This window comes from Lasiosphaeria miniovina, assembly GCF_030549165.1.
Source record: "Lasiosphaeria miniovina strain SMH2392-1A chromosome Unknown B0T26scaffold_4, whole genome shotgun sequence".
Classification (NCBI taxonomy): Eukaryota; Fungi; Ascomycota; class Sordariomycetes; order Sordariales; family Lasiosphaeriaceae; genus Lasiosphaeria; species Lasiosphaeria miniovina.
In genome coordinates, this window is record NW_026848223.1 from 27,341 (window position 1) to 55,295 (window position 27,955).

General features: G+C 55.9%; 9 protein-coding genes across 9 annotated transcripts; 4 read left to right on the top strand and 5 right to left on the bottom strand.

The window, feature by feature from the left end:
• Positions 1-1,884: 1,884 nt before the first annotated feature.
• Positions 1,885-3,340, bottom strand: B0T26DRAFT_750890 (uncharacterized protein; the record flags this gene model as incomplete). Its single annotated transcript, XM_060445293.1, has 2 exons — positions 1,885-2,640; positions 3,095-3,340. 2 exons carry the CDS (start codon positions 3,338-3,340, stop codon positions 1,885-1,887), a joined length of 1,002 nt encoding a protein of 333 aa, XP_060295539.1.
• Positions 3,341-5,880: 2,540 nt separating this feature from the next.
• Positions 5,881-7,975, bottom strand: B0T26DRAFT_828192 (benzoate 4-monooxygenase cytochrome P450). Its single transcript, XM_060447442.1, has 2 exons — positions 6,325-7,975; positions 5,881-6,253 (listed from the first exon to the last, which is right to left on the bottom strand). Exons 1-2 carry the CDS (start codon positions 7,708-7,710, stop codon positions 6,140-6,142), a joined length of 1,500 nt encoding a protein of 499 aa, XP_060295540.1. The 5' UTR covers positions 7,711-7,975; the 3' UTR covers positions 5,881-6,139.
• Positions 7,976-8,154: 179 nt separating this feature from the next.
• On the top strand, positions 8,155-10,298 carry B0T26DRAFT_811932 (general substrate transporter). Its single transcript, XM_060447295.1, has 4 exons — positions 8,155-8,643; positions 8,699-9,314; positions 9,404-9,921; positions 9,987-10,298. Exons 1-4 carry the CDS (start codon positions 8,446-8,448, stop codon positions 10,257-10,259), a joined length of 1,605 nt encoding a protein of 534 aa, XP_060295541.1. The 5' UTR covers positions 8,155-8,445; the 3' UTR covers positions 10,260-10,298.
• A 3,296-nt stretch (positions 10,299-13,594) lies between these two features.
• Positions 13,595-14,356, top strand: B0T26DRAFT_265497 (uncharacterized protein). The gene has a single exon (XM_060434074.1). The coding sequence runs from the start codon at positions 13,851-13,853 to the stop codon at positions 14,304-14,306; it is 456 nt and encodes a 151-aa protein (XP_060295542.1). The 5' UTR covers positions 13,595-13,850; the 3' UTR covers positions 14,307-14,356.
• Positions 14,357-14,899: 543 nt separating this feature from the next.
• On the top strand, positions 14,900-15,657 carry B0T26DRAFT_707030 (uncharacterized protein). Its single transcript, XM_060441839.1, has one exon. The coding sequence runs from the start codon at positions 14,913-14,915 to the stop codon at positions 15,618-15,620; it is 708 nt and encodes a 235-aa protein (XP_060295543.1). The 5' UTR covers positions 14,900-14,912; the 3' UTR covers positions 15,621-15,657.
• Positions 15,658-16,976: 1,319 nt separating this feature from the next.
• On the bottom strand, positions 16,977-18,524 carry B0T26DRAFT_675182 (uncharacterized protein; the record flags this gene model as incomplete). Its single annotated transcript, XM_060439797.1, has 1 exon — positions 16,977-18,524. The coding sequence occupies one exon, from the start codon at positions 18,522-18,524 to the stop codon at positions 16,977-16,979; it is 1,548 nt and encodes a 515-aa protein (XP_060295544.1).
• A 3,866-nt stretch (positions 18,525-22,390) lies between these two features.
• On the top strand, positions 22,391-23,350 carry B0T26DRAFT_644674 (Alpha/Beta hydrolase protein; the record flags this gene model as incomplete). Its single annotated transcript, XM_060437651.1, has 1 exon — positions 22,391-23,350. One exon carries the CDS (start codon positions 22,391-22,393, stop codon positions 23,348-23,350), a length of 960 nt encoding a protein of 319 aa, XP_060295545.1.
• Positions 23,351-23,578: 228 nt separating this feature from the next.
• B0T26DRAFT_647105 (chaperonin 10-like protein) lies at positions 23,579-24,711 on the bottom strand (the record flags this gene model as incomplete). Its single annotated transcript, XM_060437873.1, has 2 exons — positions 23,579-24,600; positions 24,651-24,711. The coding sequence occupies 2 exons, from the start codon at positions 24,709-24,711 to the stop codon at positions 23,579-23,581; spliced, it is 1,083 nt and encodes a 360-aa protein (XP_060295546.1).
• A 1,528-nt stretch (positions 24,712-26,239) lies between these two features.
• Positions 26,240-27,777, bottom strand: B0T26DRAFT_647594 (uncharacterized protein; the record flags this gene model as incomplete). The annotated part of the gene is made up of 4 exons (XM_060437912.1): positions 26,240-26,737; positions 26,838-26,967; positions 27,193-27,312; positions 27,392-27,777. Coding segments are annotated over 4 exons (1,134 nt in total), but the record flags the coding sequence as incomplete, so codon positions are not given.
• Positions 27,778-27,955: the final 178 nt, after the last annotated feature.

A 27,955-nucleotide genomic window follows, 5' to 3' on the forward strand; every position in this document is an offset into this window, starting at 1 on the left:
CTGAAACCGGGGCGGATTCCGCCGACCCTATCATAGGAGCCTCCTGCGCATCGAAATCCAACTCATTACGGCCGTTCCTCCTGCGTTTCTTCCGTGGCCTTTGGCCAGACCTATCGAATGTTACCTCGATGGCTTCTGGCTGTGGCCAGGACTGCGCGTGTGCTAGGTGATGACCCGTAATCCAGACTTGCGACATGTCCCTGGTGATCGAGGTAGACTGAGCGGCGGGAGGTGGGATCGGTCCATAAAACAGAGTTTCTTTTGGTTGGGTAGCTGTTTGTGCGATGTACAATGAATCTATGATGGCCTGCTGATATCTAAATGGATATACCAGATGGCATGAAAGGACTGAAACTACTGACGAGAGTGTGAAGCAGCTACAGAGGATTAAACCGGAGGCGTGGTTGTTAGGTGCTAGTACCAAACACATCGGCACCAGCTATTACAAACCACTCGACTGTTAAGGTCGTCTGTCTGTAAGGGAGCACGGGCTCCACAGGATGCTGAGGTTGGTAATTATGAAGATAGAACAAAGGGCAAGCTCCTATCGCACGGGTAATACAGTCAAATCGGAATGCCACTCAATGTGTATGAGTGCAGTGAATGTGTATTGCTTGCTTGAAGAACCAAGCAAGAACTATCTAAGACCGTGGACACGGTCATCGTATATATCTAACTGTGTAACCAATAACAATGGTCCCACTGGCCCGTGGTCCCGAGACTTGCGGTCTCGGGACGCCGGGCGCGCGGGACACTGTCCCGCGTCCCCGACCTTAAGTGGTCCCGAGCCTCGGGACCTAGGGACACTCCTAATTGGTTCCTTCCATGGGACGTTCCTGATTGGTCCACACCAAACTGATCGTGCCCCACTATTGCGCATTTCAACAAGGATTCGTAACAGATCAGTGCCGAGACCCACTAAGCACACTGAGCAGGGAGCTCAGTGGGGATCAGTGCGTCTAGGACTGAGCACGACTGAGCATGTAAGGCAGGAACTCTGATTGGTTGCTCATAGTTCTATATAGGAGCTAGCAGCACGCTCTCTATGGGAGAACGTTTCTGCAGCTATCAATGCATCTGGTTAAGCATACATTGGTTGTGTGTTGAAAGCCTGTCTTTCGCAATCTGTGCACGGTACTCCTTGTCTCCTGTCATCTCCTACCTGCCGTCCAGACCCCCACAATCCTAGGCCGGGCCTAGCTCCGTGGACCTGTTGTCCAGATTGTAACATCTAGGTACCGAGTAGTTAACTTCGAAGGATCTTTCTTATTAACAAATTTAGTTAAAGGAAGCTTACGATAATAGGGACCTTTGCACTTTCGTAACTTAGGCTCGTCATCTCTAGGCGGCGGGTCGCCCTACCCGTTTGGTAGCGTGCTAACCATACCGACCGGTAGAGGCAGCGATCGAGCTGTAGGCTACGTATATTGCTGAAATTAGCTACGATTAATTAAGGGAGAAGATTATATATATACTAACGCGTAAACAAAGCGCAGGATTGATTCGGCATAGATACGGGCGATGCGGGCGACGTAGGCGATGTAGGCGATTAATCGAGATGTTACGTTTTGGTGGTTATAGGAGTAAAAAAAGGTTATAGGGGTAATTTAGGAGGTTTTCTTCTGGCGATATAGCCGAGCCACAATGGCGGTACAACATTTAAGCTGTGGCGACTTCAGATGTTACGACAGCGGCAATAGCCGTCGGCGCCGAATTGTTGTCGGCTGTGGCTTGCCCAGCAGCAGCAGCCCGTGCCTTAGGTCGGGCTTGGCGAGGATTCTGAGCGGTGTAGCGCTAGCAGCACCCCTCAACAGCGTCATCGATGCAAATTCGAAGCTTGGCGGAAATCAACTTTCGGTCGACGGCAGGCACGGAGCTCTCATCTTAGTCAATGTTGACATTAGGGTTCTTGTCGGACTTCCACAGCCCAGCCAGAGCGTCGGCTCGCTCATGCTTCCGGACGGAGCATCGTGGAACCCAGTGGAGCTCGGCATTGCTGTTGCGTGCATGCAGTGTGAGACAGACGACTGTTTTGACGATTGGCAGGACGTGGGGTGTGTAGAGGTCGGTTTTGCCGAGCCTAGGCTGGATACCGTTCTTGATGGCCTCCAGGGACGAGGTTGAGTCGGTGAAGACGTCTACCTTGACGGCTTCGACATTTCTGGCCGATAATTCCGTCCGAGACTGGTCTACAAAGTCTAGCGCATTTCTCAGGCATTGAGATATACCGGCCATCTCCATGTGGTCGATAGAGAAGGCGTTGTCGGTGAAAAAGGCTTCTTCGTGCCACTCATCCGCACCCATCTTCAGGAACGGAATCTTGGACACCACTCCGTATCCTCCACGCACGCCCACGAACTTGTCGCGAGCCTCACCTTGCAAAGGAGGCTCCACCGACCCGTCGGTAAAATAAGAGAGACGCAGGGCGCCGGCCACGACGTCTAGCGCCATCTGCGCGTCGCGTGCGTCGACTTTTGCGGCCGCAGTCGTCTCCGGGACGGTAATGCAACCTGGAAACTGGCGATTCTCCAGCTGCCAGACCTCGACCCGCAGATCGCCGGATTCGGGCTCCTGTCCCCGGAGGCTCCACCTCTCGGGAAGGGGGTTACCGTCAATGAAGTACGGCGGCGAGACGCAGCCCTTAATCGGGGGCATTGGTACCAGGGAGAGTTTGCAGCTACGCAACTAGCGTGGTTGGCGACACAGAAACATTCGCCTCTATGGCTTCGGGAGCCGGGGTTGCTGATGTTGATGGTGCTATTGACAATTCAATCCCTCCCTAAGAAGTCTTGGCGCCAACGATAGAGCTAGAAGAGATGTTTAAGGTCAGCGGAGAGGATATCGTAGGTATGGCGGAGCTCCTAAGCAGTAACAGCGGCAAGGTCCACCACGGAACATCGCTCCAGGACATGCCCTCCTGAGACTCAGTTGCAAGAAACAGACCAGTAAACGGCGTATAGAGCGGGTTTCCAAACACGTCGCGGGAAACTGGCGTGAATGACGAGAGGGACGTCGACATGGCCGTTTAGAGTAGAATCAGTACGTCGCCGCTCAGATCCCTTCTGACAGGAATCACCGAGGACTAGAAATTTACGGGCTGCTCTGAAAATTTCCGTAGAAGCCATATGGTTGTCATCCTCCTGCCGTTTCCGGCGTCGTCGTTGAAAGTCATGATGAAGTTCATGACCGATTCGCAGTACTTGTCGCTAGTTTCCCAACGTTTTTCCGCCAGGTCCCAGGGATCCGATTCGCCCATTACAGATTTGTCGGATGCTGAAATATCGCGCAGGCAAAAGGATGCGTCGTTGCTCAGAAACGTGGGGACAAATTCGTAGGTCATTCTGGTCCAGAGTAGTCTAATTGAATTTACAGAGGAAGTCGTGTGCGGTGAGCTCCAGCCACAATAACCGAACCCGTTCCCGTGATATGGATAACTCGGTTCAGGGAGTCGTAGTTTCGGGCTCGGGCTTGGCGCAGCAATGTCACGAGCAATAAAGGCTGCGGTGCTGATAGGGAGTCTATTGGTTGCGGATAGCTAGGGAGGCTCTACCAACTCAGCCGGCCGAGAGAGCTGAAGAGCCGCGAAATTTGGAGGGAGAGCGCGGAGCTCGTATTTGAAAAATTCAAAGACTGCAGCAATCAGGAAATGCCACCGAAGAGGCAGCGGTCTGTGGTCTAGCCGTATCCCTGCATGAGCTGGGGACGAATGAGAAGTTGTTCTAGACTGGGATTCCCAAAGCGCAAGTGTGTTAAGTCGTCGAGTTCGATATCAAACTCGGTAATGTCGAGCGACTGGCTCCGCATGGTATCCGACGTGCCGTTATGTATTTGTCGGAATCACCAGGTACCAGTACTGGAATCAACAGGGCGCGCTGCGCGCCGTATACTAGTGGTTCAAGTGTTGGATTTCGTTGGTGTCTATTTGTGTCTAAGAAGGAAGGTGGAAGTGGCCTACGGCCACTTATTTAGGTTCGGTGGCCCTGCGCCCCTGCGCCTCCACAGCCATCTGTGGCTGCTCGTGCCTCCACCGCCACATCTGTGGCTGACTAGCGCGTTTTTCCAACAGTGTTGTCTGGCTTTTGGGAGAGCTGTCATCATCGCTATTGCGAGAGCCGAAGCAAATCCGGACCGTCCTTGGGCAAGATCCACTTCCGGACGCGCTGCAGGCTGACGAAGGAACTCGGGTTATTTCAGAGATGTTGTCGCTGTTGAACCACTCTTCAGTGTTGTCAGCACACGAATCCGGGGTCAGCAACACTTCGGTGCTGCTGACAAAGGAACGACGGCGTGGCCAGTCATCCCGACTAATATTGTCCCGTTTCGGGTTTGGTGTCGCCATATTACTCTGTAACCTCACTGAAGCTATGAAGGAAGGGAGCCTTAGTCCGGGTGGAAAGCCAATAGCTGCAGAAATAACATTCTAAGCCTTCCGCCAATAGAGGAATTGGTTATCGTGGCCTTTGCAGGAAATATTCCGGCTTTCCCGTTAAAGGTTATCATGTCCCTCCAGCGGGTAATACCAATTCGCCGCATCCCTACAGCATATCGGTTGATTCCACAGCCACCTGCACCACAATGTACTTTCCACTTTAACTGCTAGGCCAATGGGGTTGTTAGGATATGTTGCTTCTCATAATTTTTCCGAGTTATCTAGCATCTCAATTTGATGATTAGGCCGACCAGCATATGAAGCAAGACTCACTATATCTGTGCAGCTGCACACCTCATCTTAATTTCAAATTAGGAGCCAAATTGCAACGACGTGCAATATATAAGAACAGCTACAGTCTCGCGCTGTCCTGAATCAAGAATAGGGTTTCTTAGATTAGGATGATGAACAGGCAGCCTAACTCGTTGGCTAGGAAGACCCAGAATGAGAAGAGCGAAAGGGAATAAGGGGAAATAATGAGAGAGACGCCAGACAATTGGAATAAAAAAGAAGAGAAGAAGACGACCCTGATGTCCTACTCAAAACCCCAGAAGCAGTCCTGTCATTCCGGTTTTCGAGGCGGATATGTCTACAAGGCTGCGGGCAGCAGCACGGAGGTGGCCGTGGCTGTCGGAGAGGAAGCAGCTCCGTTCTCGAAACTCGCAAAAGTCCCGGACTGCCTCTGCTAGACTCAGTTTCATTACCGTCAGTATTATGTCTGCGGACAGATAATACATAGTCGCCACCTTGGTTGGGGCAGTGAGCTCATATTATTCCTCGACGTCGAGAAATATTTGCTTAGAGATGTCATCGGTGGTGCCCAAGAAGAGCACACTTGCTGCGCCATCGGCGTATTGGAGCAGCTTGGAACGCGATACCAGGATGCGGTGCTTATATAGGGTTTCGACATGGGATATTTCCTCTTTAATGCCAGCGCCTAGTCGCCTATCTGCCCTGTTTCTGCCGTGGCAATGAGAGCACCGACATCTTTTGTTTCTGAAGCGTTCATGGCGAAAGGACATTTAGCACGCCAGTGCAAGGCATGCGATAATTGATGGATTATAACGAAAAAATTGAAGGGAGCTAGTGAGTTTAGAGCTAGTGAGTGAGTGGTTGATTCAACTTTGCATGACATCGAGAGACATGGAAATAAAGTCAGTGCTAAAAGGTTTAACGCAAAAATCCCGCAGCGTCGTCGACGTCGTGGGTGGCTTGGGGCGGAGTCTACGCCCGAGGCTCGGACGCGATGAATGCGTTAACAATGGTGGCTAGCTGGTCAGTATTGTTGGCCAACAACATCAGCGACCAGTGACATGGGGAAATATCTTGCTGTGTAGTATGCACACATAAGGCACCTCGCTCGATGGGGGCATACGTGAAGTGTGCTAACGAGGCAACAAATGTATGCGTTGTAGGTGCAAAATGGATGTCAGAGGACGGAGATTTTCCATCGCACCTGCTTCATTGTGAATTGGGAACAACTTCTGTTACGGTACTGGTAATTACAACGGACCTCCTCTCCAGCTATTGGCAGCCCAGCCCAGACCCAGAACAGAAGGAGCTATCTTCTTCGTACTAGGCGAGCAAGGACTGCCTCGGGCCTTCTCCATTAGGTTCCTATCGAGGAGAGAAACGCACAAAACTCACAAATATTACACAATGGAGTGGCCTGCCAGTGGTGGCCCGATCTCGCACTTTTCTTTCCCCCTGTCAAGTCCTTGCCTGCACCCTGACCCACAAGTCGGATTGGATAGATAGAGAGGCGTCGTAAGTGGTGAAGGGTTTCAGCGGGTCGACGAGCGAAAAGTCGAATCTGCGAAGAAGCTGCAGCCTCGCGTCAGCTCATCCATACCTGATTTCATCTTTTCTTGATGGTTAATTGGGGACAGACACACCTCGACAAAAATCTTGTTCAGCTCAATCAGCGCAATTGCCTTGCCCAGACACTCCCACCGGCTCGACGTGCCAAAACACAGCATCTGCACCTGCTCCATAGCCCTCCGCTTGTCAGCATCCTCCTCGTCCAGCCACCGCTCCGGCCGGAAGCAGTGCGCGTCGTCGCCAAACACGTACTTGTCGTGCAACACGGAGATGGCGTCCCAGCAGACATTTGTGCCCGCCGGAATCCGCTTCCCGCAGACGACTTGCTCAGTGTCGCACACCTTGGGCATCAAGCCGGCCACGGGCGGCCACACCCGCAGGCCCTCTCGGATGACTGCCTGCAGGTACGGCAGCTGCCGCGCCTCGTCGTCGGTGATTGGGCCGGAAACGCGGCCGTCGCGCACCGCCTCGTCAATCTCGCGCTGCAGCGCCGCGTAGCTAGCTGGGCTTCCGGCGAGCAGCAGGAACAGCGTCATGCGGATGGCCGTGGCCGTCGTGTCGGAGCCCGCGCCGATCTGGCCAAACGTCTCGAGCCACGCGCTGGCCGGCGACACGCCGTGCGCCACAAACGACCCGAGCATGTCTCGCGCCACCTTCTTGGACGGGCCGAACCGCTCAGCTGCCTTGGCCTGGGCCAGTGCCATCATGCGCATCACGCCCGCCATCTTGTCTTGTGGCAGCACCGCCTGCACCACCGGGTGCTGCAGCAGCCCGAAGCTGCGCGGCACCACCGCCATGGCCACCATCAGCGGCACCGACCCCGTCACGAACGCAATCTGCCCGTACGTGTCGGTGTCGTGCGCCAGGCACTCGAAGCACTGCCCGACGGCCAGCTCCGAGATGATGTCGAGCGTCAGGAACTGCGACTTCTGTGCCAGGTCCATGGGCCGCAGCGGCCCGCTCCTGGCCGAGAGATAATTGCGCTCGATCAGCGCGATCAGGTCTGCAATCCGCCGGTCAACGACGGCGTGCAGGTTGTCGACGTCGCGGCCCGAGTAGCCCGGAACCAACTTAGCACGCAGCGCGCCGTGCGCCGCGTTGTCTGTCAGCGACATGATGGTGTGGACGGGCTGGTTGAACTTGAACATGCCGTACCACTCCCCACGGTGCCACGGCCCGCGCGCCGCCCACACGCGCCGCACTTCAGCCGGGTCACTGACGACGACCCAGTTGGGTGCGATGCGGTAGATGCTCCCGTATTTCTTGCTGAGCGCCGCCAGGTCTCGCGAGATCCGCCCTCCGAGTTGCCGCCGCACCAGCCACAGCGGCGTCCATTCTGCCCATGCCGGCCCTGGAATGTGTTGCAGACGCCGGCGCCCTGCAACCAGAGAGAGTAAGACGTACGTAAACAGCAGGCAAGTTCCGGCCAGGCCCAGTGCCGCAAGCGTGCTGGCTGCCATGGCGGATGTGATGTGGATGACACAGACTCGTGGGCGCTGAACGACGGGTCTAACGACGGTCGACACAAGCGTTGTGTTTGAAGTGCGGCACGCCCAAGGATGTGACTGGAGATATGCGTCTCAATTCATTCAGCACCAGTGCGAGTAAGATTGAGGCCCGATGGCTGGGCTAGTCTTAGGCCAGTCCCAGGCTTCTTTGCCTTGCCGCATCCACTACGGAAGCGGGCGGGGAATCCCATGGCTGCAGTCCACAACTTACTTACCCTCCCACAAAACTCGCGGGTGTGTGAGGAGTCATTTCTAATTGCCGGGGACATGTGCGGCCCTGTGTGTGTGTGCGGTACGCACTCTGCTGTGCCTGGGGTTCCACGGCAGCAAATATTTGGCTGCGTTGGGGGGGCGATGCAACCCAAAGCCAACGACAACTCCAGAACCAAGCGCCAAGCGCATCCTTTGCTGCAGCCCGTCGCGGATGCCGAGCTGCACCTCGTTGCCTGCCGCCGCTGCAACTACAACCTCGCACTTCCTATGGGACAGGCTCTGCAGAGACTGGCCGACCTCGTATCCTGGTATTGGGATGGACCGTATAAAGAAGTTCCCGCTCGACGGGGACAGAGACTTTCCTCAGCAGATGGTGTTTGTTGTCCGCAAACCCAAGCAACCCCAGCTGAGTCTGTTACCCCCCCTCAAAGCAACCACCCCCTATTGTTACTGTACCCGTGAAATACTGTCGCCATGCCGTTCCCGCCCCCGCTCGCGCTCTCGTCGCTCTGGGCGAACCGGAAGTGCCTCGCCATCTGCTGCCTCGTGTCTATGGCCAACCTCGAGTTCGGCCTCGACTCGGGCGTCATCGGCACCCTACAGGCCATCCCGGGGTTCCTGATGGTCTTTGGCTACACGAACCCCTTTATCCCCGGCGGGTACGGGCTCAACGCAGGTCTCCCTTTCACAACCCATCTACAAGATGTTTTGCTAACATCGCCAACAGTCCACCTTCCAACAGCTCATCACATCGCTGCCCATCCTAGGCGCGCTAGTATCGTCCCTCGTGGCCGGCGCCTTCTCGACGCACCTCGGCCGGCGCGTCGGGCTATGGGTTGCCTGCGCCCTGGCCGCCGTCGGTGTGGCCTTGCAGATGGCCACCGACGACAAGGGCACCATCTACGTGGGGCGCTTCGTGCTGGGGCTTGGTAATGGCTTCTTACAGACCTTCTCCAACATCTACTGCGCCGAGGCCGCACCGGCCCACCTGCGTGCCATCATGGTCGGCCTATCGACCGAGTGGATTCTAGTCGGCACCGTCGTGTCTGCCGTGATTACCAACGCCACGCAGGTGCGCTTCGATAAGACGAGCTACCAGATCCCCCTTGGTACCCTGCTGATCCTGCCCGTCGTGTTGGCTGCGGGGTTGCTGCTGGTTCCTGAGTCACCACGCTATCTCATTGCCGCCGGTCGCTTGCAAGCTGGGCGACGCGCGCTCGAAAGGCTACGGGATACCTCGCTCACAGCCGACGAGCTTGAGCTTGAGTATGTCGAGATAGTCAAGGGGATCGAGGAGGAGAAGCGCGTTGCGGGCACCGTTGGGCCGCTTGATATTTTTAGGGGTGAGTCCTGTATTTTGCTTCCCACATTATAACCTGCTGCCGCCTGCCTGCCATGACGCAACCCTTGTATTCATGCTGACCAGCTCTAGGAACTGACCGGCGACGCACGTTGCTGAGCTTGGGCACGGCCGCAGTCGACAGTGGCGCGTCGGGCGCGTGGTTCTTGATCCCGTACTCGACCTACTTCATGATCATCTCGGGAGTGCCCGTCAACGACGTGTTCCACTACTTTGTCATCAACACGTGCACCGGGCTGGTCATGTGCAACGCGGGCCTGTTCGCGCTGCGCCACGTGTGCGGCCGGCGCACGTTGTTGATGATCGGCGCGGCGCTCAACGCTGCATTCATGCTGGGCCTGGCCGTGTCGGCAACGGTCACGACGGCGTTCAGCGAGCCCGCGCGCACGTCGCTGGTCACATTCGTCGCGCTGTTTCTGGTCTCGTACTCGTTTGCTACGGGTGTCGTCACGCGTCCGGTCACGACTGAGATCGTGAGCACCCGCCTGCGCGCCTGGTCGTTTGGTTTGACCCAAGGGGTCAGTCAGCTGATCATCTGGCTCGTCTCGTTCTGCACGCCGTACTTTATCAACCCAGAGCACATGCACTGGGTGGGTCCTCTATTGTGATAAGAAAAAAGAGAAAGTAGATGTATACTAATTGCGTATATGAATAGGGCGGAAAATACGGATACATCTTCTTCGCCTCCAGCCTGATTTCTCTAGTGTGGTACTACTTCTTCATCCCCGAGATGAAGGGCCGCACGCTCGAGGAGATTGACGAGCTGTTTGAGAAGCACGTGGCCACCAAGGACTTTAGCACGTTCAAGACGGCCATCCGAGACCAGGTGCTCCGTAACATGCGGGGCGACGACTCGGAGACAACCAAGGAAAAGTCTGCTGTGGATTCCAGGAACAGGGGGACTAGGGTGTTGGTTATTGGCCACTAGAGTGGTCAATGAGTTAAAAGTCTAGCATGATGGGTGGGCTCACTATGGGATACTTAGAAGCAACTTTGGTTCACCAAGATTTGCAGATTTGATCACTGGACTCCTTGTCAGGCTGCGTCAAGGTTAACGGTTGACCGGTTGTGCTTCATCCTTTCTGCAGATAAGGCAATCTTCCAAGACCAATTAACCTCCTCAGTCTGGGGACCGGTGAAAAGCTAGATACCACCACACGAACAATGCTACGCTGTTCTTCTTCGAAACTGCCGTATAAATTCTTGCCATCTCGTCCTGTCGTACTTTGCCTCCTTTCCTTATTCACTTCCCTACCTGTAATCTCTCGCCAAGAAACACTTTTAGAAACCACGAAAAAAAAATTAACAACACCAAAATATTCCTCCGTATACTCCTTGCCCTCCTAGGCTCGTCCGCCGCAGCCACTGCCTCACCACCCACCGCCAAACAACAACAGCACCAACAACACAACCCAAACTCTCACCACGGTCTCGGTCGCACTCGACTCGTCAGACCCCATCGCAGCAGCCCTCCCTCCTCTCCCAACCTCCAAATTACCTCTCTCCCTTCCTGCACCCGCATCCAGACTTCGCCGAGGCCGGCGACGCGCTAGAGACGCTCGAGGCCATCGACCCGCCGGAGACGCTCGAGGCCACCGACGACTGCCTCGTGCACTGCATCGCCCCCCAGTGCGTCCGCAACTCCCCAACCACCACCACCGCCACCACCACGCGAGCGCAGTGCATCGCCGCGGCCGACTACCCGGCGACCTGCCTCGACGACACGGCGTGCGCTGTCGCCGCGTAGACGCGCGCGTCGCTCGACGACTTCTGCGACGAAGTATCCGCGTTGGAGAAGGACCTCCCCGACGGCACAGGCAAGCTTTTGTCGTGCGCGGCGGCCTGGAGGTTGTGTTTCTTTACGTAAAAGACCACGGCGCGCCGTGGGACGGGTTCGGGCTGGACAATCTGTATGGTGTGAAGCCGGTGGGGGAAAGGGGTTTTGATAGCGGCGGGGAGAGGCGTTTGCGTCGAGGGGGGGTTGGAGGTTGCCGTGGTGCTCACGCCAGACTTTGATGAGGTTGTGAAGCAAGGGCAGGCCTGGGTTGGAATTGGTTCGGCCTAATTAGGTCGGTGGAAATGTGGGGGGGGATGTCGATAGGTAACTGGTTGTGTTAACCTATGTTTGTGGTCTCCATAAGCTGACTTGAGTTGCCGGTAATTTTGCAAGTGGCACCTAGCACGAGTTTGTCATTTGGTGTTTGGTATAGAATGGAGGCTCGTCAAAATCTATGTTACAGGTCTGTGTTACACTGACTATTTGTACCAGCACTCTGTGCTCGGCTTGATGATTTCAACTATTAGCAGTGGGTTGGAATAGCACGGCATGTTATACGGGACAGGCCTTAAATGCAAGAGAATTACCGAGTGAGTTTGATCATGGCAGTCGTGAATAATCTTTCATCCAGGTGACGGAGCCACACAAGTCACCCTCCGTGAGCTTAAGATTAGCAGGGTAGCCGAGAGAGGCTATCTTCTCAATTCTCGTCTACACTGAATGTCTTTCAACTAGAGATAAGCTACCGCTGAAATACGTTACACCGATGTGTCTATCTGTTGGGACCACCAGGTACCCGTACTGGAATCAACAGGGCGCGCTGCGCGCCGTATACTGGTGGTTCAAGTGTTGGATTTCGTTGATGTCTTTTATGTGTACCTAAGAAGGAAGGTGGAAGTGGCCTACGGCCACTTATTTAGGTTTGGTGGCCTTGCGCCCCTGCGCCTCCACAGCCACCTGTGGCTGCTTGCGCCTCCACCGCCACATCTGTGGCTGACTAGCGCGTTGTTCCAACACTATCAGACAAACCAGCCAAAATATACTATAACTTTAAATGAAGGAAATAAACTCTTTCGAGCGTGGCGAGCAGCCCACCGCAGGCAAAACTTAAAGGGGCAAGTCTGTCCTGCTCCCCTTCCTAAATGGCCAGGTATCGTGAGGTATTTTAACGTGTTATTGTTACTACATGCCCTAAACGCTCTTGTATGCTCTTGCCTTGAATATCAGAAAATCGTCAGTTGCCTGGCGCTCTTCGGGTGTGGGATGTCGTGGGAGGTGAGTCCGCCTGTCACGGCATAGCGCATTGCGGGTTCCTTATCGCATCCCCGTGTGACGTCATTTCTCGATAAGCCCAATTAGGCTTAGTGCGTACATCACCTGATCACGTGCTCCCCCGCCCACAACCTTTTCTACCGATCGCGCAGTTCGCGAATCTTTCTTCCTTTTCTTTTTTTCTTCTCTAGCTTAGTTTTACACTAAATCAATACGGTAAACTGTTGGCCATAGTCCTTCAAAACCTATTTTCCGTGACACCGCCTCTGCTGCCAGAGGAGGCACGCTCTCTTCTGGATCGTCCGAGATCCAGTCCTGGTCAGGGGTCTCTTCGTTGTCCATAGAGTGGGCGGACGACATGTTGATATCTCGAACAGAAACACAGAAGACTCGCACTATATGAGAATAAAGTGAGAGGAAAAATAAACTATTAGCAGACAGAGCCGGCAAAACCAAAACGCGAGACCGAATTTCGCACGATTACGACGGCGGATCGGATGGCCGGCAGGGTGCCGTGGGTTGAAGAAGGACGGGAGCTAGGGATAATGCACACAAGATTAGACAGCGATGGAGCTGCCACTGACGAGCGTCAAATACTTACTGAACCACCTCAATCTCAATCCACTCTTTTGCTATCAAGGCACGCCGACATCGACTACTTTTAGAGGACATCCTATTCTCTCCTTTGCAAAACGACATGGCTTCACTGGTGTACCTAAGCTTCTGCCTCTCTGTGCTTACCGGCGTTGCGACCGCCGGTTTGGAGATTTGCTTCTACTAGATCTTCTTGTGTCGCATTAAACATACCCCTGTCCGGGCGCAATAGTGTGGCTCCTTGAGCCTACAGCCACCTGCAGGCGTGCTGGAGCTTACGGTGCCGCGCTCACATTTGCCCTACGCAGGCACCTTCCCTGCGCACTCTCTTTGTATAAATAACTAACTTTTATCTTTGTAAAATAGCTTCTATTCTACATGCCTTTCTCAATGCATTTCCCCGGCTCTATTCTACCCGTGACATCTTGGTTTTCAACAATTTGGGTAGTTGGCCAATTCCCTATTACTTGTCTTGTCCTGCATTGGAGAAGCGCCTCGCCATATTGCCGCCATGACTACCACCTGAACAGCCTCGTTGAGCGAGTGCGGCCAACAAAGCGCGGCTGTAGTGAGTCAAAGAAACCTAGCAGCCCGGCACTGCCAGGTGTTGTGGGGAAGAGGGGCCTATCATGCCAGAATGAAAACAACGGCTTTGTTCTGGATATGGCTGAGATTGAATTGTCCCGACAACAGAGTCATTGTACAACGCTACCCTCACAGTCATTCCGCAGCCCGGCGCGATATATAAAAAGACATCAAATCCGTTCGTTCTCTCTCTCTCACTCTACCGATTAGCACACATTCAAGCTATCAAAAAGTCGGCCATTCAACCTCGCGCAGGCTCTTCAATAATAAGTCTTCGTCCACACCGCCAATATGACTAACATCCCCGCTCTACCCGACCAGAACCGCATCTACCGCGTCAAATGGGGCGGCACGTTCGGGCCCAAGCTTGACTGGGTCGAGGATATGATGGACATCAAGTCACGCGCCGAGAAGGTCGTGTTCCATGTTCTGCGCTACCTCGAGTTGTGCTACAGCACGTGCGCCGCAGCCCCATCCGACCAGGACAAGCTGTGCGAGACGGCCCGGTTCAGTGTCCTCGGCCACGGCGTGTGGAACTACGCGTTCAGCATCACGCTATGCCACGAACCCGACAGCGCTGCCTACCGCGAGCTCGTGTTCCGCGTGGCCAAGCCCGTCACCGCGCGCGACTCGCGCATCGCCGCCGAGGTGGCCGCCATGCTGTGGGTATGCCATCACACGTCCATCCCCGTACTGGGCGTCCTGGCCTTCGAGTCGTCCGTCGACACCATGATAGGCTACGAGTAGATCCTGATGGAGCGCGCCGAGGGTGTGCAGTTTGAGAAGGCCAACCTGACCCTGGGGCAATGCGAGAGGATCGCCGAGACCATCGCCGACTGGGTGACCCAGCTAGCGCGCATCAACCTGCCGTCCATCGGCGGGCCGCGCCTGGTCTCATATCACGAAGTGCGCGGGCTGCTCAAGATCCCGCGGCTCGCGGACGGTGACCGGGCCTTTACCCACGGCGCGCCCATCATCGAGCTGACTGTAGGCGACTGGCGCGACGACTACGACGAGTTCGGCCGCGGGCCATACCCCGACCTGTACGCGCTGGCCAGCGCCATCCTGATCTCGCACCGCGCCGAGGCCAAGGACCCGCGCCAGGCCCTGCGCGCCGAGTATTTCGACGCCAGGGACGAGCTCGCGCAGCAGGACTGGGAGGCGGCGGCGCGCAGCGACGGCAAGCCCGACGAGCAGGCCGTGGCCCGGTCGCTGCTAGCCGTCGAGCCCGACTCTAAGCGCTCGCAGCGCTACACGGCCGTCGAGAGCCTCAACCAGTACATACGGGACCTCAAGGCGGACTACGAGAAGTGCGAGGCGGCAGCCGTCGACTCGGGCGACATCGTGCCGCATATGCCGATCGAGGCCGGCCGCTTCTCGACAACGACGCTGCGCCTACAGCTCCAAGCTATCGAGATACTCGAGACGCTCGCCGACCGTGTGCTGCAGCCTCTGTCGCCAAACGCAGAAACCACTGCCGAGGCCAACGAAGCGCTCCAGAATGCCCGCCGCGTCGCCAACAAATTCATCCTGCGCCACTGGGACATCTCTTCCGAGAACGTACTGGTGAACGAAGCCACCGGCCGCCCGACGTGCCTGCTCGACTTCGACATGGTGTACGCAGACTCGCTCGCGACAATGCCGCGCTACCCGCCCATCATGGCGGTCTACGAAGAAGACGAAATCGACGCGCACACGGCGTTCCCCGACGACGTGCCGGGCTACAACGACCCGTCCATACGAAAAGAGTTCCTGCGCGCGCGCCAGTGCATGTGCGTAGCGTTCGACGCGCGGCTTAACGCGGTCAACTCGCCGTGGCGTGCCACGCAGCCCAGCGTGGCCTCGGCCTCGGGCGAGTATACGCGCCAGAGAGATGCGGGCGACGCGCTCGCGCCGGTGCGCATGCTGGTCCGCATGATTAGTGAGGCAATCCATAGTGTCGTGGAGGTCCGCTGGTTTGAGGGCGAGCTCGACACGGCGTACCGTGCCCAAGGGCCGAGTACGCCGGCGTACGGCCCGGGGCCGAGGCCACTGTCGAACATGCAGCGGAAGTCGATTTGAGGGAAGCGAGGCTTTTTTTGGCAGATGGTAATTAGAGTATACTGTCAATATGAATTGTAATTTTTTTTCTTTGCATTAATTGTTGTCTGGTCTTTGATGTTTGTGATATTGTCGACTCGTTATTGTAGCCTGAGGTGTATTTCTTGCCTGGCGCTGAATGGAATTTTGAAATGGATTGCTCTAGGGGCTCAGGGGCTCAGGGGTTCAGGGGTTCAGGGGTTCAGGGGTTCAGGGGCCAGCCGGGGCGGGGGGGTTTGTTTACATCCTTGCCTAATGTAATCTAGTACGATTCTTTTTTTTTTGGCCAACCGACTACGGGTAAGGTGGATGGCTGGCCGACCTTCTAATTAGAGGAGTGGTGAAGCACTTTGCCTTTTTTGGGACCAATCTTTCGAGATCGGAGTTTTTGACATCGGTTGAGATTCCCAGACTCGTGCACATGTTAGTTAGCATTGACGTTTTCTTTGTTATTCTGACGACCTGGTTATATACTCGTAATTCAGGCGAGGCGCGGGCGAGATTCAAGCCCATTTTTTGTCCAGGTTGTTTCTGTCGTGGTGTTATCTTTAGTATTTGCCTCTGTCGTGTCAACAGAAACAAACGACCCTGTCTCGATTCGCTCAACCTGTCGGGTAATTAATTACCTCGTTAGCAGGGCTCTAGAAACGCGATCTCATTGGGTGGTATTCAGGAATGAGAATCAGGAAATAGTTTGTAGATACTCAATCTCGCTGGCAAGTCAGGCTCCCATCTTGTGCTTCACGCTCTTCCTCACAAGCAACTTTAGCGTAGTACAAAGTGAGATGCAAGGGGCTGTTCACCACGGCCTGTGTAATTAGTGCGGCAGCTCAGACCTTCATCACCGGGAGGGAACGGAGAAAGTTGGGGAAAGAAAGGGGGCGCGAGATCGCCTTCACAATGTCATCATGATTCACGCGTGTTTGGATTCCATGTGCTTTCTGGTTTATTATACAAATTTTGAACTAATTCAGATCCCGACCAATCAACACCTGTGTAACTACCTAGGTAGCAATTATCTGGGAAATGGTGCTGAGGGCCGGCCCTTGACTATGAGGGCCAGCCTGGTGAATGTGTGAGACCTGCTCGTTGTGAGACCTGCCCGTTGTGAGGCCTGCCTCGTTGTGGGGCCTGCCTCGTTTTGGGGCCTGCCCTTTTTGTGAGGACCAGCCTCTTCTCCAGTTTTCAGCCCTGGGCATTCCATCTTCTTCACGGCCAGCCGAACGCTCTTTTCTCGCGCCTGTTCGGTGAAGGGGGAGGGCCTGCCCCTGCCAGCCCCCATCTAGTTTTATTTTCCAATCTTCTCCGTTCCTAATCAACCAAGTCCCTAGGTCAGACCTAAGGACCGAAGCGGAGGTAACTGGTCAGGACCGAATTCAGTCTGACGCGACCATCATCATGGTCGGACCCCGGGCCGGGCTGGATGTCCTTCCACACAGTACGGAGCTTGCTGAGGACATTATCGCCGTTTGCCAGCTCGGAAATCTTATCGTAAATGGCCTGTTCCCACGCGGTAACCACCTCATCACCCGTGCCTGCAGGGGCCAGCGTTTTCCACAAGTTTTTAAGCATGGATCCCTCAATTTTAGGAATTTTCGTAATGCCCGTGTATTTCTTGAACTGCTCCCTGTCTGCAATGATGTGCAACTTGATGTTTGCGGGCCAGTTTATTCTGTCCGACTTGCCGGCGAATAAGTACGGGCCGGTGAGCGAGCTGGATAACTTCTTGGACGGCGTGAGCCCATATTTAGTAAATGCCATGAGCTGGAGGGCCTTCATGTTGATGTGAAGCAGGTGCTTGAACTGGCAAACCATCCAGATGAAGGTGACTGTCGAGATGGTGTTGCCCTTGTCGCCCGAGCCACCTCCAATGCAGCTATGGTACCCTGGGAACAAGACCTGGTTGGTCTTGCCGCCCAAGGGGCCGTCGAACGGCACTAATTTGAAGTTTATCCGACTCTCGGACAGTGAGCAGGCGTGGGCGGCCGCAAGGATGCGTGGCCGGTTTTCGATGGGCTCTGCGAAGTGGAACTTTGTCGACTGCAAGTTCATAAGCTTCATGTCGGGCATCCCGAGCGATGCAACGGTATCAAAGGGGCCCAAAAATGCGATTTCGACGCCGTTAAATGCCATGTGGGGCTTGTACTTTCCCAGCTGGGTAGGCCCAGCCACGCCCTTTGCCACCCAGTCGTTGAAAATCTCGTCGATGATTTTGTCGAAGCTGTCCATGGCTTCCAAGTCGATAGTTTCCTCACTGACATTAGCGTCGCTGAGGTCGTACGCGTTGTACTGCTTCTGCAAGTCGTGTTTCCAGTCAAAGATGCCAACGTCGACGATGAAAGACGCGAGGACGCGGGCAATGTAGGAGCCGCGGGAGAAGCCAAAGAGGAAGATCCTGTCGCCTTCCTTCCAGGTGACGCAGAGATGGCGGTAAAGATTTCGAAGGATTTTGCCAAAGTGGAAGCCAAAAGCCAAATCGTTAATCTTATGGTCTAGACCAGACTGAATGGACCCTAGCCCGGGCTGGTACACAACCGTCTGGGTGCGCTTCGCGTCGGCCGAGGTAGGTTCCATAATGGACGAAATCTTTGCAACATTTGTGATGTGCTCGTGCTTGCCGTTACCGATCTGGTTGTTGCCCGTACCATCGACGCAGATGATGTGGTCGGTTGGGAGTCTGTTGGGACCAAAGGGCACTGTCCATTCGTCACAGGGCTGGCCATAGACGCGATCGACGACGATATAATAATTGCCTCGAAGTTTGGGAGCGCCGGATCCCGAGCCGCTGGAGGAAGCCGTGGTAGCCTCGGAACCGGAAGGGGCGCGGCCAGCCGACGAGCCGGGACGGGTTCCAGGATGGGAATCGGTGGGGTTAGTACCAGACATGGTTTAAATTTTAATCAAGGGATTGGGAACCTGAGGTACTGGGTGAGAAGTACTGTGAAAAGTACTGTTACTGAGACGGAGGAAGACTCGAGGGTGTGCGAAGAGAAGATTGCTATTGGACAAGAGTGTTTGTGTTGTTGGATAATGATGAAGATGAAGGGAAAGACGTGTTGTTCTCGGAGCAAGACAGCGTCTTTTATCTCTAGCTCTGTCTCAATAATTATCCAACGCTCCGTGCTTGTGCCTCCCTAACGGCCAACGGCAATGGCCGATGCCCGCTTGGCTCCAACACCAACCATGACCAGCACGACGACAGTCGTCGTCGAACCAACAGAGGCCACCCAGCTCGCCTCAGCTCGCCTCGCCTCGCCTCGCCTCTTTGGCGTCGCCCCACCCCGGATGGATCACGGTGGGTTCAAGAGAAAGTATTCGCGGTTCGGACCTCTGAAACCACTAGAATGAATACAAGACACTGCACTGTCCCACTCAAAGTCTCAAACTGACCAACTCCTAGGGCACCGGGCAAGACGGCCAGGCTGCATCCATCCTAACATCTAATAATAAACTACCTTTGATTACCTGCCTTACCCAGGTGTCATTACGGCCCATGTTATTATGAATACGATGTGTCAAAAGAGTCAACAGCGGGGCGAGTCGGGCCTGCCTACCTGCCTGCCTGCCTGCCTGCCCTGGCTGGCGCCGGCCTCTGAGGCGAGGCGCATACCTAAGGCACACCCCCCCATGTCGAAGACCAGTTTCAGGGAGGAAAAAACTATTGATACCTAATTACCTTGATCAACGCGCCAACAACAACACGCCGAGTGCGCGTCTCGGATTCTACGAACTGGGAATAACCACCAATAACAAACACGCAGGGCACAGTTAGTATGTACTAGCGCCATGGCAAGAGACGGAGCCAATCGAATCCATGCTTGCACCGCAGTTGCGCCCCCTCCCCCCCCCTCCCCGCTCCCCCGGCTCCCCCCAGGGCCCACTGAATAAGGTGTCGGGAGACGGTATCCGACGCTAGCTTCCCTTTTGCGATGCGAGGAGAGAACCCCTAATCCGAATTCCGGGGACGGGACCCTAGTCCGATGGACCGCCGCGTTAGAATGCGACGGACGCCCAATTCTCACTGCGGCGCCGACGAAGGATGGAAGGGGTGATTGATTCATTTATCGAGTTCTTGTTTCCGCGGCAATTAACAAAACAAAGCAGCCCGCAATTATAATTAAATCCAGGAATTGCATGGGCTCGCCGTCCCACGCCACGTGGCCACTGCTTGTCCCGAACCGAACACAACGCAGAATCCGGGGCCCGGATCTCGGACTCCCGCCCGTTCCTACTCCTGCTCCTGCCGTATCTAATCACTCGGCCGAATTACTCTGTACTTAACATAGCGCTATCCAAGCCCCACATAATTATCAGCGTCCCTAAGATCCTAACGGATGCGAAATCCAAGCGCCCCCAAAAGCAACAAGTGAAGTGAATTGATTGATAGATTGACATTGACCGCGCCGCCGGGTTGGTTGCGTGCCTGGCTGGCTCCGGAATTTCCGAGGATCTTTCTGGACTGTTTTGTTCGCCGCTGCGTCCCACAGGCCCCCCCCCCCCCCCTCCCGCCCCAAGATGCCAATTTGGGCAGGTGCACCCCGCACGCGACACTCTGACTGGCTGGCCAACTTTGTTGGAGGTCAGCTCTGAAGCCTAAACGAAAAATGCTTGGCGGAGCGGCTGCTGCGAGGCTACTCCGTTGCTCCCCCCAGGCCGACCGCTGCGGGCGAGGACCCGCAACAAACAATTGGCGGCGCACGCTTCCCGCGTTTTTGTCTTGTCCCATCTATCAAGAAGGAGCCCGAACTCAAGTCTCACATCGGTTCCATTGAACGGAGCCACCGTAGGCGAGCTTGCGAGCCGGAGGTGGCGTAGAGAGGCTGTCTCTTCTACTTTACCGTGAAGGTGCCGAAAGTTTCTCGCACAGGGATTGGCCAGTTTTCGTCCGTGTCGATAGGGCTCCAGGGACTGGTCGATCGGATAATCCTCGGATTCTTTAATCCGCGGAATACCGAGCGCAGCGAGCAGCCTGCCGCAGGCGCCCCCGGAGCCGCCGGAGGCACCCTTCAGCGACCCCTTCCTGACTTGCCAGGCAGCTTATTTTACCTACTTCGTACATGGATTGCTTACTTCCCTTTTTCTCGGGCTAGCCACTCGCCAGCCCTGTCCTGCCCTGCCCTGCCCTGCCCTGCCCTGCCCTCCAGTGGGCCTGGGCGCTTTTGCTGGTTCGTAATTATCCCCGTCGTCCGTTTCGATTTCGATTCTAACACACGCCGCGCTAATGATTGCCAATGGGAACGGGAATGATCCTGTGGACCCATGCATGTTCCATCGCGTCGTCCCTCGCTTTCCAGGCCGGCCCTCCTGACTACTTCAAGTCTTCACTCTTCTCGCCCGGTCGAAATTCATATTAATACCTATCCATCCACCCACCATCAACGTTTTCTTTTCCGAGTGTAGCTTCGAGACATGTTAGCTGGCGCCGGCGCCGGCGCCGGCGACATCAAAGACCGATCTTGCAGTTGCCCGCCGAAGCCCGTCGAGGAAACTTTTGCTGCTGCGCTGCGCTGCGTAAGACAGCAGGCATGGGCACGAGATGCAAGAAATCCCCCACCACAGTCATAACTTTATCCCCGGTTTCCTCGATCGCCACTGCGGATTAGAGTGGCGACCCGTCTCTGGTACGTGGCTGACTGTCCTGCCTTTTTTCTCGGAACCAGCGGGTATACGTTTGCTAATCATCAACCGCAAGCAGAGTTTCATTGTTGCACAGCTTGGCCGACATTTCAGTTCCACCACGTCGACTCCGAACAAATCGACACCCGATTCGGTCGCACAAGTCAGCGCAGTGTAGTGCAGTGCAGTGCAGGTTCAGCTGACGCTTTTGCCCGAGCATATGGCCGCTGGCCGGCCCGCTCGGATAAAAAACGTCGTCAGCTGGGGCAAGGAGTTCGCTTCCCTAGCCAGCACTAGACACGCTGAGGATTCACTTCTCAGTTCCCCGGCCAGGCTCTGGACGGCTTAAACATGCTCACGGCCATTTGAGCTCCGTTGTTTGTCAGGTGCATATTAGTGATGGTCCTCAGCTGGAGCTCCGTGTTACCCCTCAACGGGACTCGTGCCTTGCGCCGTCAGCATCTCTTCTGCTCATGCCCGGGCGGGCAGCGGCGCCTATCCGGGGCATAAGATCCACCTCGGTGACGACCTGCCCTCGGCGTCTTTCCCTCTTCCGTGGCCACGTCTTACTGCACCGTGTTTGGCCGGGCGCCGAACGTACGACGACGACATCTCCACCGGCCACATCGAGAAGAGTTGCGTGTTTGGGCTGGACTCAAGTCACGATGCTCCCTCATCAATCACCACCCCCCTCGTGGTCCGGAACTTACGGTTGCGCGGCTGATCTAATCGCTACCACGTGCTAGGACAGGTCTAGCTGATGCATAGCTCCGTGCGGGCTTGCGGGTCGTGTTCTGGGGCAGTTAGAAGCTGCCCGAGGGAATTACTAACTTGGTGTTCGAGGGCCAGAGAAATGGGGGTATAAAACGACGTCGACAGCTGCTGCCAAGACAATCATGCTCGGCCTGCATCCATCAAGCCAACAGCCTACAGGCACACCTCTTTGCATCTAACCACAGAAAGAGACAACCGCCATGCGCTACACGCACGCTCTCCTCAGCCTAGCCCTGTCCAGCGCCGCCTCCGTGGCCGGACAGACGTCCTCGACCGTGTCGTTCGACATCGATGCCACTGCACAGAACATGGTGTTCACGTCGCCGCCGGACCCGACGGACGAGGCGGCTGTGATCCAGTTCATGCTGGCGGCGTTCCGCGGCACGCCGCCGCCGTCCAGCGGCACCACGGCCGTCAGCGGCACCTTCACCATCGTCGGCACGTACTGCGTGCCCGGCGACAACTCCAAGGACACGCTGCAGGTCCTGGTGCACGGCATCACGTACGGCCGCGACTACTGGGCGGGGCTGGGCTTCAGCGACGGTCTCAACTGGAATGTAGCCGCCAACGCCGCCGGCTACGCCACGCTGGCCATCGACCGCCTCGGCCACGGCGATAACCCGCAGCGGCCCGACCCGCTGACCGTCGTGCAGCCCGAGATGAACGTGCAGATTCTCAACGCGCTGCTGACCGCCGTGCGCAGCAGCAGCAGCCCCACCAACGCCCTCGGCCACGGCTACTCCAAGGTCGTCTACGTCGGGCACTCGTACGGCTCGTTCCTGGGGTCGACCATCGCGGGCCGGTTCCCCGAGGCGGCCGACGCCATGGTGTTGACGGGCTTCGCGACGACGCGCAACTTCTCCGACGTGCTGACAGCCGACTGGACGGCCGCCGCGAACCACGCGCCCGCCGACGCGGACTTGCCGTTCGGCTACCTCACCCTCGGCGACGAGGCTGGCCGCACCGCCGTCTTCTACGGCGGCGCCTTCGACGCCGACTTGCCGCCGCTCGACTTCAACATTGAGGACACCATCACTGACGGGGAGGCCGCTGCGCTGACCATTCTGCTAGACCCCGCGCCGGGGTTTACAAGCCCGCTGTTTATTGCGACTGGTGTGCTGGACGTCTTTTTTTGCAATGATGGCGGCGTCCGGGCCTGCGAGGCCAACCTCGCCCAGTCGCGCCCGGATTTCTTTCCCAATGTGCCAGAGGCCAAGTTTAGCTTCTTCGCGCCGGATAATACCGGGCACGACATCTCGCTGCACGACTCGGCGCCGCAGACGTTTGCGGCCGTGTTCGATTTCCTGGATGCCCAGCTGTGATCTGTGCTGGCATTGCTCAAGGGTTGGATGTGGTGGAGGATCTCATTTTTGGGGCTTGTTATCCTCTACTGAAATTAGTTGGTGTGGCCAGGTGTGGTCAGAAAGTATTGAAATTGTGTCGTTGCGCCTTCTGAAGGTCTGGCGCTGGAATTCCTGACCACTCGATCCCAGTTGGAACATGGAGAGACATAACCTCGGACACAATTATCGTACAACTGGCCCGTCCCCCTATCGGCTCATATCCAGCACGTAGCGACCGACAACCTTGTTCTCCTTCATCAGGTCAAACACGCTCTGTACCTCGCTCAGCCCGACAACCTTGTACGGAGCATTGATCAAGCCGCGCGCGAAAAAGTCCAGCGCCTCGGCCGTGTCCTGGCGGTTGCCGACGTACGACCCTTTGACCGTAATCATGCGCACAACCGTATCAAACACAGGCATGCTGATCCTCGCCCCGGCCGGAATGCCAATGCACACGACGACGCCGCGCGGGCGCATGTACGCGGTCGCCTGCTGAAACGGCTTCTCCATGGGCGCGAGCAGCAGCGCCGCGTGCGGCCCGAGGCCCTCAGCCCCAGTCAAAGCCTTGACATCGTCGACCAGCGTCTGCGTCGCCATGAAATCCACGTACGCCTCCGCGCCGAGCTCCTTGCACGCCTCGCCCTTCTCCTTCCCGCCGTCGATCGCAATGACATGCAGGCCCATGGCGCGCGCGTACTGGATGGCCAGACTGCCCAGTCCGCCGCCGGCACCGACAATCGCCACGAACTGGCCCGGCCTGGCGCCCGACTCCTTCAGCCCTTTGTACACGGTCAAGCCGGCGCACAGAATCGGCGCGACAGCCGCCAGGCCCTCCCCTTCGATCAAACTAGACGGAATACGTGCCGCGTGCGCGGCGTTCACCACCGCGTACTGCTGGAACGACCCGTCGACCGTGTACCCGGCCAGCGCGGCGCGCGGGCACAGCGGCTCGTCGGCCTGCATGCAGTAGCCGCACCCGAGGCACGACGCCTGCAGCCACTTGATGCCGACGGCGCGGCCGAGGCCGACGTCCGGGTCCGTCACCAGCGCGCCTTTGGCCACGACGATCCCAGCGCCCTCGTGGCCGCCGACGACGGGCGTCTTGCGTGCCGCGGGCCAGTCCCCGTTGAGCGCGTGCAGGTCCGTGTGGCACACGCCGGAGTATTTGATTGCCACGAGGACTTCGTTGGGGCCCGGCTTAGGGACGGGGATCCGTTTATAGGAGATGGCTGGGAAGAGGAGTTAGCGGGGGATGGGGGGCAGGTGCGTGGTGACGTACGGCCGCCGTCCTTCTCGATGACTTGCGCCCACTGCTCTTTGGGGATCTCTGGCTGGCCCATGTTTGCGATTGGCGTTTTCTAGGGGTTATATGGTTTGTATGTAATAGTAAATGGTTGGAGGGTGGAATAGAGGAAAAGAAGGACGGGATGTTGGTACCAGCGATGATGCGCCGCGTCTCTCATGGCAACGTCATGGCGGCATTAGCGGTCGGGTTACTATGATTCTTGGGGCTGGAGGCCCACAAAATCCTACGGGCCCTGGCTTGGACTTTGTAAGCGTCGGGTTATTGTTTTCGGAGAATGTAGATTGCGATAATGGAAAGGTGATATGATGAAGAGATAGCGTGATGCTACCGAGTTTGCGCGGTGACCGAGTCACCGAACCAGGAGGTGGCTTGAGAAGTTAGATGAGCAGTATGTTTGACATGGTTATTTTTCTCTTTTGCCCACTACAAGTCCTTGACAGACGTCAGAGTCCGTTTTGCGTACAAAGATTGACCACCGAGGCATCTAAAGGTAGTCTTAAGCACGGCGACCTGTTCCGTCTCGTCTTATCATATTCCTGGCCGTTCCCATCGTCTTAAATATAAGCGTTATCGTTATCCGTTATCGTTATCGCTACGCTGCCTTTGGCCTAGTATTGTGCCGCTGTCAGAATCTAGCCAACATATTATAAGTTTCGGACCTATAAGTGAAGTTCGACTATTTTATCAAAACCCGCTCACTCAAACAAGAAGCAGACAGGCTCACAAAGTCGTCGAGTACAGGAAACACAGCAGATTCGTCAAGATATTGGATCTCACAGATGAAAGGTTCCATTGTTAGGTACAGACAAAGGAACACAAACGAACCTGGCAGGGCAGGGCAGGGCCTGCGAAGGCCTCAACCTGACTTAGTCTCGAATTCTTCATTACCGAGAAATCGTTCAGCGGCATATAAGCACAACTTAGATCACTCTCCTAGCCTCTGGATGGCCGAGCGGGTGCCAGTCCGTAACAATAGCATGAAACCGATATTTCGTAAATAGACACGCTCAACAGGACCATATTTACTGCACCGCAAACATCTGCACAGCCGTCTGTGATGATGTGATCGCCCTTATGTGATGTGGGAGGAATTGTTGCTGTAGCTCAGCCTCTTTAACTGTTTCTGCGATTTTCTCGCGCTGAAAAGCACAGTCCCGGTTCCGATATGTCCCAAACTCTACAATTCGAAGAACAAGGTGTCGTGATGGGCCCGAACTCAGGCGTGCGCCTCGTGCAACAGACATCAGCAGCAGCAGTGTCAACGGCAGCAACATCACCAACGGGGGCGCAAGCCGCAACAATCCGCCCCAGGCAACAGAAAGGGCGACCCCAGGGTAGCGTCCAGCCATCTCTCGCCACGCATCTAAGCAGCAGGGCTTTAGGCCTTCGGCCCTCTAACTTGAGAAAAAACAACCCGTTTCTGTCGATTGTTTTTAGCCTAGATAGACCGCCAACACTAGTAATAATGGTATCATGAAAAGCTCGCATACCTTTATTCCATCCCCCTTAGATGACACCCACACGGCCGCTGATGCGAGCAAGATGGAGCCGGAACAGTCCATTCATGCACGGTGGTCGATTCCCTCCGTCCGCATTTGCCAGAGGGACACAGGGGAGAACCCTGGACGGGGCAAGTTCAAGCGATGCATGGCATCGCCGTGGGACCCGATGACGCCTCGTACCTCCTCGTGGGCGACCCGAAAAACGTGGCGCGAGTGGCCCTCAAGAACTGCGCGCCGCCATGCCTCGACTACACGAGGGCTCAGGTCAATTCCCCAGTTGCCGCGCCAGATGATCGAGGCATGGTCACTTTTCGTGCGGTATATAAATGCACATGCATTCTCCCTTTGGCCGTTCCAGAGAACTAGGGTCCGTAGTCTCGGCATCCGCAGTGCAGTGGTGCCAGCGTTGAGCAGCAGGGCATGTATCTCCCCACGGCTACCCGTGTCTCGGAGAAGTTGCGATGTTAGCGCCAGAGACTCGAGGCGCTCCCAGATCCACGTCGTTGGCGCGCAGGCCCCGAAGAAATCACGGGCGTCGACCATGTCGGAGACGGAGAGCTATTCGAGGACGAGGCCATTTGCAGCGAAAGCCGCGCCGAGCTAGGGATCCACGACGCGTGAGGGGCTCACGAGGGCTACTTCAGGGCCCATGTGCGACAGATAGGGCTGCATCCAGCTTGGGCTGCATCCAGCGTGGGATGGGGATAGCGCCGCCCAATGATTCGACAATAGCATCGCTGAATTCCTCGAAAATCGATGTCCTGTTGAGATTGTAGGGAAGGTGTAGCCTGACGAATTGTATGAGCCCTGCGATGCAGTTCTTAGTGACCTACAGGGGGTTCTTGACACCTACTCTCATCTTAGCACTTCCTCGAACGATTAGTCCATTCCCTCCACAGCTCATATACGAGGTGCTCCGAGCAACCGAGCTTGTCGAATATATGCCAAAGATCCTCAATCTTGATGTGACGACGTAGTTGACGACGTATGACGAAACATGTGACGCCATCAACTCGGGCAAGGCCTTCCCGGTTTCGCAGGTGGATTGGCTCAAAGAGCCGCAGTATGCTAGCGCAGGAGGGCTCGCAATCTGTTTGCCATTAACCCAACCATGGTCTGGGTCGGTCGTGCCACTTGTTGGTTTTATGCATAGAACTTGCGTCTGCACCACCCTCGTCATCAAGATTTGAGGTGAAGTGATAGTTCTTGAACCAGTGGTCAGAGTCGCTGGGATAATAGGCGTTGAGCTCCAGCGTCAATCCACTCGCTTGCTTCCAGGGGCCGAGGATAGAGAATAGCTTGTTGACTCCTTTTGTGAAAATGGCGGTGTTTTGATCTGTCTGTTCCCCCTGGTCGCAGGTTCGGCATGTGTACTTCCGTAATTCGATATCAAGGCAAATATGGCGAACGAGCTCTCTCTGGCGAATGACCATACGTTCAAAAGCATCGAGGCAGGACACTGGTAGCTTTAACAGCTGGAATTTCCGCGTCTCTATAATGGCCTGCCATTCACTACAGAAGGACGCGAAAGACGCCCAGCTGGGATGCCTCTGATGCGCAATCGTATCTAAGATTATGAGGCGTATCTCGGCTGGCAGAGAAGTCCAATAGACAGATTGCTATCTTTGTTTTGTCGAGCTATGGCGTCTCGTTTCATTGCGACTGGAAGTGTGGGACGTGTTCACCGTTGTGGAGGAGAGCAGGGTGGAGGAGAGCAAGGTGGAGGAGACCATGGTGGAGGAGACCATGGTGGAGAAGACCATGGTAGAGGAGACC